This window comes from Vespula vulgaris, chromosome 23, assembly GCF_905475345.1.
Source record: "Vespula vulgaris chromosome 23, iyVesVulg1.1, whole genome shotgun sequence".
NCBI classification, from domain to species: Eukaryota; Metazoa; Arthropoda; class Insecta; order Hymenoptera; family Vespidae; genus Vespula; species Vespula vulgaris.
In genome coordinates, this window is record NC_066608.1 from 2,827,501 (window position 1) to 2,847,202 (window position 19,702).

General features: G+C 33.8%; 1 protein-coding gene across 1 annotated transcript; it reads right to left on the reverse strand.

Annotated features, from left to right (window-relative positions):
* Positions 1 to 17,090: 17,090 nt before the first annotated feature.
* Positions 17,091 to 19,495, reverse strand: LOC127071843 (uncharacterized). Its single transcript, XM_051011594.1, has 2 exons — positions 18,664 to 19,495; positions 17,091 to 18,538 (listed from the first exon to the last, which is right to left on the reverse strand). The coding sequence occupies exon 1, from the start codon at positions 19,493 to 19,495 to the stop codon at positions 18,797 to 18,799; it is 699 nt and encodes a 232-aa protein (XP_050867551.1). The 3' UTR covers positions 17,091 to 18,538; positions 18,664 to 18,796.
* Between the last annotated feature and the right edge of the window lie 207 nt (positions 19,496 to 19,702).

Genomic DNA, 19,702 nt, shown 5'->3' on the forward strand with positions numbered 1-19,702 from the left:
TCGTTATAAAAGGATGTTTGATTTGACGCTAGTATGTACACGCGTGCGTGTAATATCATTTAAATATTCTTCTTGGAATACATACTTCCGTCCGACTTCACGTTTGCGGTCTAAAATAAATGCAAGCATACTCCCCCTCTTTCTCTCTCTCTCTCTCCCTTTTTTTCTCTCTTTCTCATGCCTTTAAATTTAATATCATTCGTGTAGCTCGTTTCAACATTTATGATGCTCTTTAGAACGAGACGAATTATGTACATCTCGTCATCGTCGTCGTCGTCGTCGTCGTCGTCGTCATAGTCCTTTGACGATCGTAATTATACGGGCATACAATTCTATTCTAACATTTAACATTCGAAACTTTGGCATAAAGATAATCCTAGATTAAGATACAACTTATTGCTAGGTACGGGCCCTTTAAAGTTCTCGATTGTACGAATCAGTCATGCAATTTTATATAAGATCTACCAGCACCACCTTCAAAAGCTATAAACGTAAGTTTGACTCAATTTTAACAAGAAAACAGTTCGCACTTCGTGCGGGAGAAACATCTCTGATAACGCCGAGTGGAGAGAGAAATTATTTAAACTCGAGAAATGTGTGCGCTGCCTACGCAAGCAGTTGGCTCACAAATTGAGTAGCTAGCGTCGTCGAAATAAGGTTGTCCGGATGAACGTGTATCCAAGCTGTTCGTAACCTTCTCTTCTCTCGTCGTCACTTCATTCGGTTCCTTCGACTTTGCCAACCTTTCTCCTCTTCTTCCTTTTCCTCCTCTTCTTCTTCTTCTTCTTATTCTTCTTCTTCTTCTTCGACTTACGGTAGTCGAGGCAGCTGGGTGCGAAATACGATAAACTTTCACGAATCCCTCGCGACTGACGACGTCGAAAAATATTTACTCCCTGAACGCCTGTCGTGCTTCGTACTGCACCCTCTCTCTCTCTCTCTCTCTCTCTCTCTCTCTCTCTCTCTCTCTCTCTCTCTCTCACTCACTCTTTTTCTATCTATCTATCTCTTTCTCTATCTATCTCGTACGTTCTCTTTCTCCGTCATTCGTTCACTCGCACGTAGCGAATACACACTTTCGACTACTCCGACGGAAATCGTTTATTCGCAGGCCGACGGTATTTACATAAATCAGCCATGCAATCTCTTTTTATATTTTGCCAAAGTACGTAGCGCATGTACATAAATATTCGCGCGTGTGTCCTCCTTCCACCCGACGTTACGAGCCAACCCTCCGGATACGACATTTCCGCGAGAGAAAACGCGTATAACCGAACGTGACTCTCTCTCCTTAGCCAGACCATGCACGAACTCACGCACTCACTCATGTACTCACGCACTCACTCACCCACGTTTCTTTTTTCTGGCATAGAACCCACCCTTTCGTCGTCGTCCTTCCAAGATGAGTTAGTCGTTCTTTTTGTTTCTTTTTTTTTCTTTGATTTCTCTTTTTTTTCTCTCCCCTCTTTCTCGTCCTTCGTCCTTTGTCTTTTTTCGAAAGGGTCAATTCCCGAAGAGGATGCAAGAATATCGTGACTTTCTTTTTATTTTTTTCTTTTTTTTCTTTTGCTTTTTATCCATCTGTTTTCTTTTTTTTAATTTTGAATTTAAATGTAGCACTCGTGTTCAAGTATTGAATGGAATAATTTCTTTTCTAAAACTACGCGAATGCCTTTCAAGTCATCTAACTACCTAATTAATTTACGTGTTGTCAAAAAAAAAAAAGAAGAAATTGAAAACAAACGTCGTCTCTTTAATGACAGAGAGATTATTATGTTTATCGTTCTCGAAAGCGGTGACACACATACGATTCTTTGAAGAGGTCGTCTTTCGAACGGAAAAAGGAGGTTGAGGGCATTAACGACTAAAGAAGAGTTTATGAAAACGCCGTGAGAGAGACGTAAATTCGTTTAGATTATATTATATTTTTGAACGGTAACACGAAGTGTTGGAAGTGTTAATGAAGCAGTCAAATATCGTTACTCTTGTTGGTGCATCTAAGCGTTAATGACATGCACGTAATGTTATAAGTAAAACAGTAAACATCGCTTTTTTATTTTTAAAGCCTCTTCTTTGAGCTTTAACCCAATTTTTCATCACGTTTAAACAAAAAAGAACAAAAATTATATAACATGAAATTGGAATGATATTGTATAACTATGTTATATTAAAAATAAGTATAACTTGTATCGACTAAAACATTCAATATAAACTAAACAATATCAATCATTCATATTATAAGATATATAATATAATATTAAATCGTCGTAATTCAATATTTTCTCTTATCGAAAGAAAAACTGTATAATATTAAACTTGAAATGAACGTGATAATGATTATAACACGAGCACGTTTATTACATATTATATTATAACTTATATATCATATAACTGTAATGTACATTTAGCAAATATTAATCGTCGAATATGAAGCAATACTTAACTTTGTGATGATAAAATAAAATAAGTAATTAATGTTTGTAAGTAAATGTAAGTAAAAGTTACTTAACGCGTGAAATTAGTATTAGAAAGGATTAAAAACGAATGAAATATTAATTATAATTATACAATTTATCAGAATATTATTCCTCAATACTTAACATTTTAAGTAACTATCGATCGATTCGATTATATCTCGTAACACGGTCACAATCTCTTTAGCAGTCGCATTAACTTTAGTCCGATATCTCTTAATATAAAGTCGAGCTTTCGCGAGAGCTTTTAAAAGCCATATACCTACGCAGAACATACATTTACTCGAATGGACGATAGGAAAAAGAGGGATCTACTCTGGTTTCGATCGATCGATATCCAGCTCTTGGTTTTCAGTGTCGGACCGCTGAATCGCATTCAGCGGGTGGTCCTTTGATGTACGCCCTTGATGGCCGCCTAGTCCCTTTCGCTGTCCATTCCCTCTTCCACGTTATCGCTTGCTCCGAATCGAAATATTAATTAATCGACGTAACACAAACACCAGGGTAGAGGGGTAGACTACCGACACGATCGTTTCGGTTATTTTCACTTTACCGATCGACGATGCACCGATGAGATTTCGGTGAGAGTCGGTCAAAGTGGAGAGAATGAGTGAGCTTGGTAATTAATTAAACCGACTACCGTACGATATTCTCTCTCTCTCTTTTTCTCTCTCTCTCTCTCTCTCTCTCTCTCTCTCTCTTTCTGTCTCTCCTACGTTTATTTCTCTCTTACCATGAAATCGTTTTTCGTTCATCTTTTTCGAGACACCAACGTGAAATCGAGCGTACGATCATCCACGAACGATTAATTACTAACTCCTATCTTCTTTCAATTGATTTCAACGTTTCCACCCGAGTCATCCTTCTTTTTCATCCACGATGTTCTCTCGTGCGCGATAAAATGATTGTTCTCTTTTATTGGAAAAGATGAACGCGCGAACGAACGCGTTTTTTCGCATTCGAGACGAGCCACGTATTCTTGTCTCGACTTTCTCGAGGGATCAAGAAAAAAGGATTTATACATTTTCCTTTCTCGATCTTTCCTTTCTATCGATATTTGCTTTCTTTTTTTCTTTCTTTTCCTTTGTTTTCTTCTTCCTTTTTCTGCTTCTATTTTTATTTATGTCTCTCTCTCTCTCTCTTTCTCTTCCTCTCTCTCTCTCTCTCTCTCTCTCTCTCTTCTCTGTTACTTTTCGTTTCGAAGATAAGTCGAAGGAAGTTTCGTATGCGATTCTCGAGAAAATGCGTTGGCGGATTTTGGGGGTTCGGAAAGTAGGAGTTCGTGCACTTGCCTGAAGAGCTAGTTTTCCACCAGGGGGATTTAAGATGGCGTCGAGAAAAGAGCGCGAGAGCTTTTCAGTTGAGCCTATATGTACTTATACTCGCGCTATGCATTGTACTTATATATATATACACATACGTACACACATACATCTATACACCTATATACACACACAGCTGTATATATATATATATATTTATATATTTATATATGTATATATGTAGATATCTATATACGTGTACGCGACCTTCGAAAGTGCTTCTCATCGGAAGAGGGTGCTTCCCGATAGGCGAATGGTATCGACTGTATCGTTTTTCTTGCATATCCTCGGTGAAAATATTTTTCCTATCAAAAAAAAAAAAGAAAACAAAAAAAAGACAAAAAGAAAGACAAAAAAGAAAAAAGAAACAATACTCGACGTATCCAACTATAATACGTACAAAATAAATATAACTTACCATTCTACTAATCCTTATTATACCCGGTTACTATCTCAACGTAATATTCACTTTAATCGTTATTACGTTTGAATACGTACCAACGTACCGATATTGATTTTAGCTGGAAGGATTATAATGTGCGGATCAAAGCGAAATTCACTATCTGAAATCGCTTCTAATATCTCGCGAGACGTATTCCTATGTTTGTTACCACCAAAGATGCTTTTATGTACGTTCGTCTTGGATATCAAGATATGCATACACACATATATATATAGGATAAGCAAGTAGTTATCATTCCTAACCGGTTTGCACGTGTCCTCTTGGTAGAAACGTCAACGTCCTCAGCGTCATCCTAGTGGACGCACACCGGACGGTCGGTCGCGCAAATCCGGATAATCCATGGAGGATTCGGTGTTGCGTCCGTGCCTGTCGTCGTCCGTGCGAAGTTTATACGCGTGGATCCTCGCGAATCCCGAAGGAGACTCTCACGGGAAAGAACGATCGATTTCTACCACGAATTCGTCTTCTGCTTCCTGCGTTTTGTATCTCATTAAATGTTTTCTTCTTCTTTTCACTCTCTCTCTCTCTCTCTCTGTCTCTCTGTCAAAAAAAAAGTAAATAAATAAATAAATAGAATGAAAACTTCTCTCTCTCTCTCTCTCTCTATATATATATATATACATATATATATATATGTATGTATGTATGTATGTATCTGTCTGCCTGTATATTTCTGTCTTTCTATCTCTTTTTCTTTCTACTTCTTTTTCTTCTTTTTTCTTTCTCTTTCTCTCTCTCTCTCTCTCTTTATTTTGTTCTTTATCTCTTTCTTTCGTTCTCTTTCTCTCTTTCTCTCTTTCTCGTTTAATCGTACTTTATCCTCCTCCACCGCGACGTTCCGCTCCCTCGTGAAATTCAGTCGCACGGGAGAAGATTCGGTTAACGTCGGGGGAACAGGATAAGAGCGTATAATCGCGTTACGTTCTCTCGCAGCCGCCTCGAACGCGCTTCATCGGACGTCTGTAAGATTTAATGAGGCGAGGCGAGTCGACAACGATGTCGCGCGTTCGATACCGTTCTCGATTTCGAGCCTCTCACGCTGATGAATCCGATTTATAAGCATCTTACTCGATAACTCGATCCGGTCTCGCGAAGCTAAGCTATTAGATACGCTTCCTATCTTACAGATGGCTTGCTCTTCTAATAAACGTCGAATCATTTTATTTTCGTTTTAGTTGTTAGTTTAGATCAACTATATAATATCGTTCGATCCTTCTTTTTTTCTATTTTCTTCTTTCTTTCTATTTGTGATACAAGAGAACTGTTTAGCATAACGTAAGTCGAATTTATTCGATATTTGATACAACTTTTTTTTGTAGATAAAAGATAAAAGATCAATTTCAGTCGTTATCCTATCATTTGCATTATATTATTTATTTTACTCTTACTAAGCCATATATATATATTTTCTTTTTTAACAGATCTTACAGATGGCAATAAAATATATATTAAAATCGTTCTACGTGTAACGTATAAAGTAAAATATCAATAATTTATGACACATTCGTATGATATCATACAAAGTATTAATTGATCAAAATAATCTTACGTATATCTTTCTTATAACAACATAAATCAATTTTATACGAAATTTCTTAACGATTATAAATCTATAATGAAATTTAATAATAACATAACTATAAAAATTAGTTTAGTTTTATACAGTATTTGTCTATCGTCCCTTAGGATCGAGGTAATCCTTAAGTTCTTAATTGATCGAGAGAGATTTATGTTTTCATCCATGCAATAATCTTTCTCGTTCTTTTTCCTTGCGTTTCTTCGTAACCTATCCAAAAAGCTTTAGTATATGCGCACCATCTGTCTCCGTTCTTACGAATGAGAATCCTGAGCAAAATGAAGACGCTGATCTGGGTGGCCGGAAGATTCGCGCGAATACCGCAGATTACTGTGAAAAATGGCCGCTCGAAATTGCCTCGTGTCTTCTTAATGCTCTTCGCGCTAATTACTCTCTTTCTCTCTGTCTCTTTCTCTCTCTGTCTTTCTTCCTTTTCTCTTTCTCTTTCTTTCACAGGTTCTCCCTTCTCATTGTTCCTCGTCATTTCACGTCGTTGGTCGTCCCTTTGGCTTGATAGTGCCAAAAGACCCTTCCGTTCTTCTTTACGATTTCATTTCGAGCCGTCTTTCGTATACCTCCGAAGACGTCGGACTCGACGTCGTCGTGAGGTAAAAGAAATTGCCGGTTACTTCGTATTGTTTTGTGTAGCCGCTTTAAAGCCGAACGAGATAGGTAGGTAACCGTGGGAAGGAAAAACCGAGGAAAGGAGATTAAATCTCTCTGCGACAAAGCGCCAGTTTTCGAAGGAAGGAAGATCGCCGCCGTCGCCGCTGCCATTGAAAAAAGAAAAGGAAGAGAAGAACGGATCCTCCGGTGACTCCCTTTTTTAATCGCAAGCGAATACTTCAAAGACCGTATCTTCTTTCTAAAGCGGGACGAGCGAGAATCGAGCATATTGTAGAAACGCTTTGTCGTAACTGAGATCTCGAGTGGCAGATTTTCTCTCGTCCGATTTTGAGATATACCACCCCTATCTTTCTCTCTCTCTCTCTCTCTCTCTCTCTCGCTCTTTCTCTTTTCCTCTTTCTATTTACCCTATTATTTCGCAAGGATAATCATCCTTTTCAAATTAAGTAGATACTGTCCATTAACGCCATCGTTATCTATCACATCATTCTTACGATTTATTTTATTAACAACGAGAAAAACTATACGAGACACAGACATTAACCATACAGATAGAGAAATTTAAACCATACACAGAGATCTTAACGATATATTCTTACAAAATCCTTTCGTATTAACGCACCAGTCGTATTCTCACTGATTAACAAAACATTTTCACGATCTAATCCATATCCAGAATCAATATACTGCTCGGTATTACAATATTCTCAAGAATACTTTTACGATATTCGGCATTATCGTCTATCAATACGTTAGACGAATCAAATTCAAAGTTCATAGTGGCAAAGCGATCAGTATTGGTTTCAGCCTATCAAGGAAACTTGAACGTCAATCGAAACGTTAATCGCAGATACGATAATCGGCAGGTAGTCGATGGAATATCGTGAGCGTTTCCATAAATCCATCTAGGTTCGATATGATGCCTCATTATTGCGTTTATCCCTAACGTTCAACCTACTACATCATCGTACAATCAATCTATCTCTGTACACGTATACGTATAGCAATGAAGCAACATCGAAATCGAAGATTCTTTAACGGAATAGTTGAACATCAATGGCGGACAAGGCGAGTTCCCTGTTCGAGTTTCGGTTCAATGATTATATCTCCATGGACATTCGGCTCTTGAAGCCTCTTCGAACAGCGGGATCCATTCCGCTTTCGCATGCACGCACAGCGAGTCTACATTATTGCGGCTTATCCGGTATTACGCTTATGTGACGCCGGTAACATCGCAGCCTTAAGCGCGCACGGTGTATCGAACACGGAATTACCCCATGAATTCTACCCCACCTACTCAGTCGAGTTTCTGCACACAATGCTTTCTCTCTCTCTCTCTCTCTTACTCTCTCTCTCTCTCTATCTGTCTATCTATCTCTCTTTCTCCTTTCTCCCCTTTCTCTCTCTTTCCCTCTCTCTTTCTCTCTTTCTCTCCTTTCATCTAGTCAGTCTCGTCGACTCTGATTCCTCTTGGAATACTCGCAGACTCGGTTCGATAAGTTCTTTCTTGTCAACTTCTTCTTCTTCTTCTTCTTCTTCTTCTTCTTCTTCTTTTCTCGTCTCATCTTCTCGACTACCTTCTTAATCCATCGAGAGTTTTATCGAAGTATCTATAATGTGGTATATCCCTATGAGATTCGATAAGAAACACATACACATATATTTATACTAGTTATATATACTACTATATATAATAGTATATGTATATATATTATATATAGTATATTATATATAATATATTATGTATATTTATATATATATAGATATATACATATATATAATATATATGTATATATGCATATATATTTCAAGAGTTAGTCGAAATTTTATTATAAAATGATATTAACAATTCGATAGGTTAAAAGATATAACAGAATCTTAATTTCTTTGAAAGAATTATTTCACAATCGATGATGATTCTTCTATTAAAGAACACGAAGGATATTTTTTTTTGTTGTTTCTTTCGGTAGATATATTCATGTATTACCGTGTATAATCATATGAATAAATCACGCGATTAAATTGATAAAGTCTTGAATACATTTTCTCTTTGTGTCGTCTTTCATCGGCCAAGTTGTAAATCCTTTAACAGGAACCAATACAAAAAGATAAGTGAATAGAATAAGAAGTGATGAGAATAGATTGCATTCCGAAAACTGATTACGGAGTTTTCTATGGGATGACGAAAAACATTAACCGAATACCGAATGTTTAATATAAAAACTGAATACTTGAACGACATTGGGAACTTGAGTCTGAGTAATTAACTTGGTTGATAAAGAAAAAAAAAAAAAGAGAGAAAAGAAAAAATAAAACTGATTACAGAATAAAAGAACACAATTGGATTGCCTCAAGGCAAGAGTATTCGTTTTCTTATTGAACCAAGATGACAGGAGACTTTGATCGGTCTTTTTAAATGTCATCCGAAGCTTTGGAATATTCCAATCTGTTTCAAAATGAAATTCTTAGTATTTAATGAGAAATGAAGAGGGAGACAGCTGACATAAGAAATATTGAAAAGATTAATTATTTGTTTTTCTTAGAACCGCGGTAAGTAAAGACAAAGAAGAAGAAGGACAAAATCGATGCTGTTTGCGCTCTTTGAAAATAACATTTTTTTTTTTTTTCTATAGAATAATACAAGCGTAACATTCGACGAAGTGAATTGAAAATTTGCAATGTCACTGACGTGAGATCATCAAAATAGAAAAGTTTAATACGATAAGTATTCTTAGAATAGACTTCGAGAAGTAAATTGTAAGATATTCGCACACGGAGGAAGGAATGTATTCAGTTAAAAAAAAAAAAAAAAAAAAATTAAAAGGAAGTGTGCATTAATAAATAGCTTTTTTCCTTCGTGATCTAAGCGAGTGTTTACTCTATGTCTCATTCTTTTCTAAACGAAATGAAAAAGAAAATATTCAGATTCGTCAAGAAGTAATTTTGAAAAATTTTCAATATCGTATATGAAAGATAGAAATGTCTTTTATTTAGATATAAAAAAGATTCGCGTCGATCGACGTTAATGTTTTATATTAGTATTTTAAAATTATAGTATAGTATAATATACAGCATGGTATTTTTAAATTATAATATAATATATGATGTAATATTTTAAAATTACAGTATGGTACGATATACAGTATAATATTTTTACATTAATATTTTTTATTAACAGTTTTATAGAAGAGAAAAGATTGCAATAATAAATTATTGATCTCGAAATAATCTTGTGATTGTAATAATAATAATGCGTTTCATTTAGTTTAACAAAACTATTCTTCATCCGACTCTGTTAATAACTTAACACTCTACTATTCTGATTACGTTAACAAAAACTGACTATTCTAAAGACACTGATGATTTGATCTCATCAATGATTCTAACAACATTAATGTAGGAAAATACTTTACTTAAAAACTCGAGTGGAATAGATTCTAATGCTTATCTGTATATACTTTATTGCTATCATACATACACACACACGCATACGCGCGCATATACTATCTGTTTTCTAAAAATCTCATATCATTCTTTAAACACGATAATTCCGATGTTGTTTATTTAATTGGTTAATATTTGTTTTGAAAAAAAGAAAACAAAAAGAAATATATGTAAAATACAATAATAATAATGTTCAAATAATAACATTAATACGTAATTAATTATCGCGATTTAGGTATTTACTTTTTCCTAAAGATAAATAATAACTAAAGATATATATATGCGTGCGTTTGATATATATCAAAATATATATCAAATGGGATATCATTTTAAAATTAATATATCGTAACAACTGTATGTACTTCAAACTTTATCTTTTTGACATCCTACAGATGTAGGTACTTGGTTTTTCCTAAAGATAAATGATATCTACAGATATATATGTATATATGATATCAAAATATATATCAAATTTTCAATAATGTTAATTTCAAATAATTAAAATCTATACTTTTGATAATCAAAAATATCGTATAGTTGAAATGAACAAAGGATGTCATTTAAAAATTAACATATTGTAACAAGTGTGTATACTTTGAACCCTATTTTTTTGACATCCAACAGACATCGTTTTACATCTACTATGCTACGTAGCGCTTCGCTGTTTGGTATTCAAAACTGTCAAGGGTATTCGGTCTTTCCTCGACGACGCTTTTGCGAGGGATGACTGTTTTAACCGCACCCTCGCGTCGAAGTGGTCTGAAGACGACATCCCGATATTTCGCAGACGGTTTCCATTATGGCATTCCAATACTTATTGTACATGGCACGCGCAAAATTCATTCGTTTCTTCGTCCCGTTAGGGCATGCAAAAGGTATGAGCTGAGGAATCACCTAGTATATTTAACCCTTAATTGCTATCACAGAAACCAATAAGAAGCAATAAAATCTGATCTAAAAGTTTTTATCATTATTTCTAATTGAATGAAAATTGATATAGAAAATAATCGTTTTTTATTATTTGCAAAAAAAAGAAAAAAGAACAAAGAAATTTAACTTCACCATAATCCGAACTTAAACGATATGATATAAGAGCAACGATATATCAATGTTCAAAGTTTAAATAAAAATCCTTATATTATCTATTAGAAATCTCTTTAAAAATTCGTTAGAATTTAGAAATCGAATAACAAATGAAAGGAAATAATATCGTCGAGTATAATTCATTCTTTCCGTGTGAAGAAAAAATAAAAAAAAAGAAAAACAAAAAGAAGAAACGAAAGGGAGAGAGTGTTCGGAATGGCGAGAGGGTTAGAGAGAGGGTAGATAAAAAGAGGAACAAAAAAAAAGAAAGAAAGGGAAAACAATCGGGAAGAATTGAAAAATCAAGGCGCGGAGTAACGTTGAAATAGTCGATTCGATCGTGTACCTCGAATTTCGGAAGAAAACATGTAAATGCGATTACGACGTCGGACTCACGCCAGGCTCGTTAATCAGGATGAATGGGCCAGCTTAATTTCATATCGCCGAATCGATATCGATTCGGTCTGCATCCTGTTGGTTAACGACATAATCTCGTTAAATAACGACGTGATCCGCCTGCGAATTCCCCGACGGTTCGAAGAGCCACCGAGTACCGCTGATTACGGAACTTACTCGTAGAATTCTAACAACATTCGTAGCGTTTCTCCGCTTTCTACGTTTTCTCTCACTCGCTCATTCATTCTCTCTCTCTCTCTCTCTCTTTCTCTATCTTTCTCTATCTTTATCTATTCATCCATGTGTATATTTATCTCTATCTCCCTCTCTTTCTCTCTCCCTATCTTTATCTATTCATCCATGTACATATCTGTTTATCTCTCTCTTTCTTTCTCTCTCCATCTTTATTTATCTCTATCCTCTCTCTTTCTCTTTTCATCGACCCTATTTTCTATTCGCTCCTTCGACTCATAAGTTACCGCAGAGAGGGGTACGAACGTCCCTAGGAAAACACCACGAGAGCATTCTACCGAAGAAGCCGAACGCGGAATTTAAGCCGCTCTCCGCATCGCAGAGCACACCGTCGCGACTCTCGAGATCACGTACGCTTTCGTACCGTGCTCTCGATTGTAGGGGCTACGAGTTTACCTCGTGGTTGCGGCAAAGAGCTTAATTAAGTGCGATACGCTTTGAATAAGGATATATATATATATATACATATATAGATAGATGTAGATGTATATACAGCTACACACGTAAATATACATAGACAGACACAATAGAAAGCTACGAAATTGTCCCTTTTATGAGTTCAAATTATCCAATGGTATATACGTGTGTGTATATATGTGTGTTTATTCATTTGTTTGTATATATATCTGCATATAGCTACGATTTATATGTATATAGAATAGAATATATATATATATATATAGAATTTGATGATTTTGATATATCTTGGTTCATTTTTTCGGACAATATATAAATTCTTTTTAATCTGTCAACCGAAGAGACTTTTATCGTCAGATTTACAATATTAGTATCGATTAAAAATATAATTTATGAACAAAGGGATAAATTAATAATTTTGTTAAGAAGCTATTACAAGAAAATTTCTTTAAAAGAAAAGACAAAGAAATAATTTATACATATATTTTAGTTATACGATAATGGAAAATTAAATTTTCAATTATATCAATATATAAGTTCCTATACAAATTAATGTATCACTAATATATCATATATACATATATATATTTTTTTGTTTATAATATATACATAGTGTTGATAAAATATCGATTCATTTTCATATCAATGAAATAAAATGTAACTGTTGAAAAAATGTATATCTTACATTAACAAACATTTAATACAATTAATTAATACACGATCTTTCATTATGCATCTTGCATTTTACATATATATATATTTTACTATACAAGATTATCGATTAAACAAATATCATAAACGTTTGTATCGTTTTGACAGAGAAACGGTTTGAGAGAAGTCGTATGCACACTACTCAAACCAGCGAGAGAATTCGAGAGATGGTTTTAGAGGAGAAAGAGAAGGGTCATTCCGATCGTCCGTTATCGGTTTTCCACGATCTTTAATTACCGTTCGACCATCCGGATTTTCGACGAGACTTTATCGTAGGGCAACGTTATTAATAGGAAGGCCATGGCGTCGTAATCTAACAAAGCCCGGAAACAATCGTTTCGCGATCGAGCGTGTACGCGCAACAAGTCGCGTTCGATAAGTCATAGTGAAAGGGAGAGAGAAAGAGAAAGAGAGAAAGAGAGAGAGAAAGAGAGAAAGAGAGAAAAAGAAAGAGAGAGAGAGAGAGAGAAAGAAATAGAGAAAATGTTTTGTATTTCTCCCAATAACGTATTCTCAGTTAAATCGTACGAAGTAATATAAATATTTTAACTTGTCGAGTATTTTCAATATAAGTATTATTGCGAAATAACGAAATAAATAGTATAAATGTTTGTTAATAATTTTCTACAAATTCCAAAAGTATGAATAAATATTTTTAGAATTATTAATCGTTTCTATAAATATAATTTCTGCAACGTAAGAATAATAAGTTGAAAAAGAGAAAAGAAAGAAATTGATAAGATTAATTGTAAGTAGTTAGCTATTTTTTAAGGTATAGTATATTATCATTTATTATTATTTATCGATTGTTTATTGTTATCGCGCTTGTAATACGTCACTTAATGGTGATTAATGAAAGTTACAATGTATGAGTGTAGATATCGCATCCGTGATGATTGTAAAGATAGCGTAAAGTTCATACTTTATGAATTTATGAATGATTTGGAATGTGTATCATTTATAGGATATATTATTTATGAATGATTTGGAATGTATATTATTCCAAAAAGATGTTTCTTAATTACTACATGAAAATTATTGAATATAAATGTATAAATGAGAATGTACATAACTATTATGTAACTGACAATATGTTTACAAGTGTCAAAAAACTTTATACAGATAATACTATCATATTATCGTCTTATCAATACGTTACACTTATAATATATATATATATTTATTTATTTATTATTTTTAAAATATTTTTTCAAGTTATTCTTTTATTCAATCGTTTATTTAATATCGATTCAAAATAATGAATCATACCTGTATCTAAAAAAAAAAAAAAAAAGAAAAGGAGTTAAAAGAAACTCTTCCTGCATCCGGAGAGAAAGCTTCTCGAGATGATTCACCGTGAAAATGATAACGGCATCGTCGCGCTATTATAAACAAACAAACAAAATGAAATTGCAACACGTTGGATGATATGAAAGTAATAACGTTCGATGACTTCTTTACTAAGATAGAAAGTCGATAATATCATTTGTTATATAGTTGGTAGAAGAGAATAGGTATTGTAATGTCAAGATAGAGCTCATAATATTAATTTGATTTAATTGATCCTGAAAAAACAAATGTATCTTTTGATATTATACAATGCACATTAATTCGTAGGTATGCAATAAAATATCAGTGTCATCCGAGTGTCCCTTGTTCTCGTTTCATAATATGCTGACTGAAAATCTCTCTCTCTCTCTCTCTCTCTCTCTCTTTTTCTCTCTTTCTTGTATAGGAAAATAGTATCGAGGGAAAAGAGAGAGAGAGAGAGAGAGAGAGAGAGAGAGAGAGAGAGAGAGAGAGAGAGAGAAAGAAACTTCATAAATACCGTTTCTTCCGTCGAATTGTATAAAATAAATCATTCTTGATAAGAAGAGTAATCGTTTCTTCTTCGTACGAATTATCAGGTTGGTCCTACAACGTCCCTTTCGTATTTATATCGTAGGTCAGACTTAGCTCTTAATGGAGGTCATTTTTCACCAAGATAACACGGAAACATATACACGTCTTTCCAGAATGGGCAATAATTAAAGCAACTAAATTGGAATGCTCTCTTATATCTTCCATATTTGCTTTCGAATTAGTAGATACTTATTTCGATCTCATGTTAAACTCATTCAATAACATAGTGATTTTATGATTCTTATTTTTATCGAAAGCGATTTTTTTCGTTATAACATCATTACATCGAAATTAATAACACGATTAATCGAAATCAATATAAATTATTCAGAGAAATATTATTTGTTTTTATTATTTTTATGACTTTTAAACACGAAATCTGAAATCAAATTGATCGATTTTAGAATCTACTATTGAACATACAAATTTTGAATTCCTAGAAGTTTCTAAAATACACTTTACACAGTTCTTAATTACAAAAAGTGCGAAATTTTCTAAAAGATATATAAAAAATCATCGATCAAAATATACACACACACATATTATATATACACAATTATTTAAATAACAATATTAAAGATTAAAATGTTTATTTAAAAAAAAAACTGTACCAAACGAAGTTAACAGTTTCGAATTCGAAAGAAAACGAAGTTTCGTAAGGCTATCGATATGGGACAAAAAAAAAAAAGAGAAAAAAGAAGTAAACAAGAAGAAAAAAATAAAACTGTAAGCAGCACGTAAATCGTTAAAAGGTTGGTGCGTAGGATCAAGGAGATTTGTATGGCGGAATAGAAAGTGGAGTACACATCTCGGGCAACGTGACGGACGCTTAAAGAACTTCATTGTCCCCTGTCGCTGGTCCAGGAGCAAGGTAGAATTTAATAATGTAGAGAGCTGGGCCAGACGTTGGGTACACACTGGGATCGGTACACACCGCTTTCGGGCATCTTCAATATCTGAGCAGCTCAGAAGGGGTATTGTCTAGGGCGGCAGTACGGTACCGGCTTCGCGTGCTTTATGACTACCCGTTACGATGACGACGATGACGAGCATTATGCCGCGTGGATAATGGATCTCCACGGGCTGCCGCCATTTACCTATACCGGTATTCGCGGTAAAGAAAGCGCACGTGAACCCGGAGAACCCGGTTGCTTTCACCTTTCATCCTGATTGAATTATAACCGCTGAATCAGATAGGAAATTTTACTCTTACAACTTCTTACCTAAGATTTGTAAGCTCGATGCATATTAAACTATTGTATAAGAAATATGTGCATATATATATAGAGTGAAAGAGAGAGAGAGAGAGAGAGAAATTGGATTCGATCATACATCCTCTTAAATCAAATTCGACCGTACAAATTTAAAAAAAAAATGCAAATAAATGTCAATGATGCAAATGAAGAAGATACTTTTTAATGAACCATTTCCTATCGTATTATCCAACGAATGTATTACTTTATGTCATTAATTCTTCATTCTTCGGTTTATACGTATCGCGATGTAATTTCCTCACTCGCAGGTTACTTTAATTTCTTGAAGAAAAATGAAGGATGGTCGTGGAAATAGGAGGTATAGAAGAAGGTGGTGATGGTGGTGGTAGGGAAGGAAGGAGGAAGGGGCAAAGGAACGCGTTCTCGTTCTCGACGTCGGGGCATCCACAATGCGGGCGTCGACGGACCGACGACTACGACGACGACGAGTCCTATTTCAATTCCAGCAAGTTAATTGGAATTGTTTGCCGCAGACACCGCGAGAGCCGCTTGGTCTCGCACCGTACTGAATCCTATCCGGCAGTCCCTTTCCTCGCTTCTCACTCCGCAGTGAGGGCTTCAACACGAAGCTCACACCGGCGTGTCGTAGCCATACAAACCATAGGGAAGGAGGAGGACATCTTCTTGAGTAGAATTAATTCCTGCTGCCATCCTTGGAGGCGAGCCCAACTGAACCTTCCCTTCGAGATTCGAGACTCGAATGATCTCATCTAAACAACCAACCTCTCGAACGTTTCAAATACATACTAGGAGATTTTTACATAAAATATATATATATATATATATATATATATATATATATATATATATGTATAGATGAGTATGAATGAATGTATGTATGTATATATCTATACATGTATAGACGTACAGGTATTTTTCCCTTTTTAAAAAAAAATTATTCTATTTAGGAATATAAAATGTTTTTGTTTATCTTAATACAATTTTTATTTTTTATTTAATTTTTCTAATTGTTATAACTTTTAAGGAGGAGATATGAAATTTCTCATATTGATAATTTCTAGAAATCTGCAGATACAAACTTTAGTTCGTACAAGTTTTTAAGATAATGTTTGGAACATCTTTCCTTATTACAAAAGATATGAATTATTCTTTTTACGAATATAATGAAAAGTTCTTCGTTTATCTCAATATAATTATAATGTTTGTTAATATTTCTTCGATTCTTCGATATATTAAGGTTTATAACATTTAATTGTTCGTTTGTAAAAGAGACCATTCTCTCTCAAATGTTCTTCTTCTTTGGTAACGTAGAAATAAAAGTTTTTAACATGCTCGATCTCAAGGATAGATTCCTTTGATCAAGAGAAATGTCCTTGATGTTCTACGTTATCTTTCATCTCATTATAAAGATAGCTAAAAGATTACGATCGAAAGAAGTTTATTCTTTTACAAAAGCTTTCAATTAATTTCTGAAGAAGTTCGTAGCTTGTTTTTCTCAATAAGAAATTCGATATCGAACTGATCTTATAGCTTAATTTGTTTATTTTTTTTTTTTAATTCTTTTTTTTTTATATATTCTTACAAGAACCTACTCAACTTCGATACAATTTTTTTATATCCGATTGATACTACCGTGATTAAATATTGTTATTGTTTTCAATTTATTCGTATAAACTTTTTATGAGAATCTTTTATTTATTCGAATACTTAGATAACACTACTAGAAGTAAAAGTTTTTAACGAACATAATAATGAAGACAATTTCAAGGCCAGATTCCCTCTCTCTGTAATAGTACCGTTGAAGTTCTGTTTTATCTTACTTCTCATTTTCCCAAAGATAGCTAACAGATTGATATCAAAAGACGTTTATTGGCTTACGAAAACTTCTAATTAATTTCTGAAGGAGATAGGTCTGTAAATCGTTTCTCAATATGATATACAGATATCAGATTGATCCTATTGGTTACATTCTTTGATTTCATTTTTATACATTTTTATAAGGGCCTCCATAATTCATCTGTCAAAATAATGTATGCAACTCGTTTCTTCGATAGAAATTTTCTGTATCTGATCCGATCCTAGTGCGATTAAATATTAATCTCTTTTTCTTTTGAATTTTATTTTTATACATTTTTATGAAACCCTTTCGTGTATTCGAACACTTAATATGCAGTAATGTAAAAGTAAAAGTTTTTAAACAAACTCGATACTGAAAGATTTCAAGGGCAGATTCCTTCGGCAAGTAAAAGTATCGTTGAGAAGTTTAGCGTTATCTACCGTCGCTTTACAAAATTATATCCAAACGATCCAGATCAAAAGTTTATTAACTTGCAGAAACTTTTGAAGTATTTTAATTTAAGTCGAGGTTATATATGTCATACATTTAGCTCGTTTTTCATTATAATCATTAGTAATAAGCGAATTGATTAGATCATATAATTATTATTATAGAAAAATTTTATTTTTCTTTATTTTTCATGGATTTCTTGATTTATCTGAGCTCTTCAGTAACGTTTCGAGTTACGAGTATCTAACGAACTCGATCATGAAGACGATTTCAAGGTCAAATTCCTCTTTCCCCATTAAAAAGTCGTAATTAAAGTCCAACGTTATCTTTCATCGCGTTACAACGGTAGCTAAAAAAAGAAAAAGATCGAGATCAAAGACAGTTTATTATATCTTGGAGAAATTTTTCAGAGTAACTTAATTTTCCTTATAAGCAACGTTCTTATCTCATTTAATATCTGATTATTAATGATACCATTTAATATTATTGTGATTTTTCTCCTGTTTGATTTTTCAGAATTTTTTACGATTACTTTTTTCTTTCCTTCCTTTTCATTTTATATTTTTATATTTTTACTCTTTCTTTTTTTCCCTTTCCTTTGAATTATTCATCCAAGCTCTTCGGTAAGATAAAAGTAAAGATTTCTAACGAATTCGATCGCGAAGACAATTTCCAGGCCAGATTCCTTCGCCCAGTAAAAGTGTCGTTGAAGTCCAGCATTATCTTCCATCGAATCGCAAAGTTCGTTGAACGATCGAGATCTCAGATAATTTATTAGTTTACTAAAACTTTTCGAATATCTTAATTTCTGTCGAAGTAAAATATGTAATTCGTTTCTCGGTATAATCTTTAATATCCGGCTGATCATACCGGTTAAACCACCGGAAGCTATGCACGCATCAGGCATAACAAATGGTGGCATAGCTTTCCAAAATCTTTGGACTGTTTCATTCCAATAATCAATTTCTAATCCGTTTTCCTTTAGCATGTTAATAAAATGACATACTTGGGGTATACATTGCAATTCCGATAAAATAAATCGTTTTTGATCATTGATAAAATTCACCGTCTCGTTTAATTGTGGATCGTATTGAACATAATTCTCGATTATCATTTGGATCTCGACGAGCGGAAGGAATCCCAATATGTCTCTGAAATCTTCTTCGAGAGAGCTGTTATCTCGTAGCATTGATAAATTTGTTAAATCTGTGTCCATCATTAAGGTTCTTAAATTGTAAGCAAGTAAACCGAAAAAAACCGCAGACATTATTGCGGCTACACCGACAATTATCACTGACTCGTTCATTTTATTTTATGTATCTATGTATCTATGTGTATGCGTATGTATGTATGTATGTATATACATATATATATATTTTTTTTCAGATTATAATACATATATGACTTTCTTTTACTGATTCATTATTACTCATTATACGTATAAAATATAATCGATGATCTTTTTAATGGTTTTTATATTATTATAAATATTGACACTGAAATAAGAGAAAGT

What these genes read in the sequence shown, in the direction of transcription:
- LOC127071843 (XM_051011594.1), bottom strand. Translation starts at nt 19,495, where the DNA reads ATGAACGAGTCAGTGATAATTGTCGGTGTAGCCGCAATAATGTCTGCG.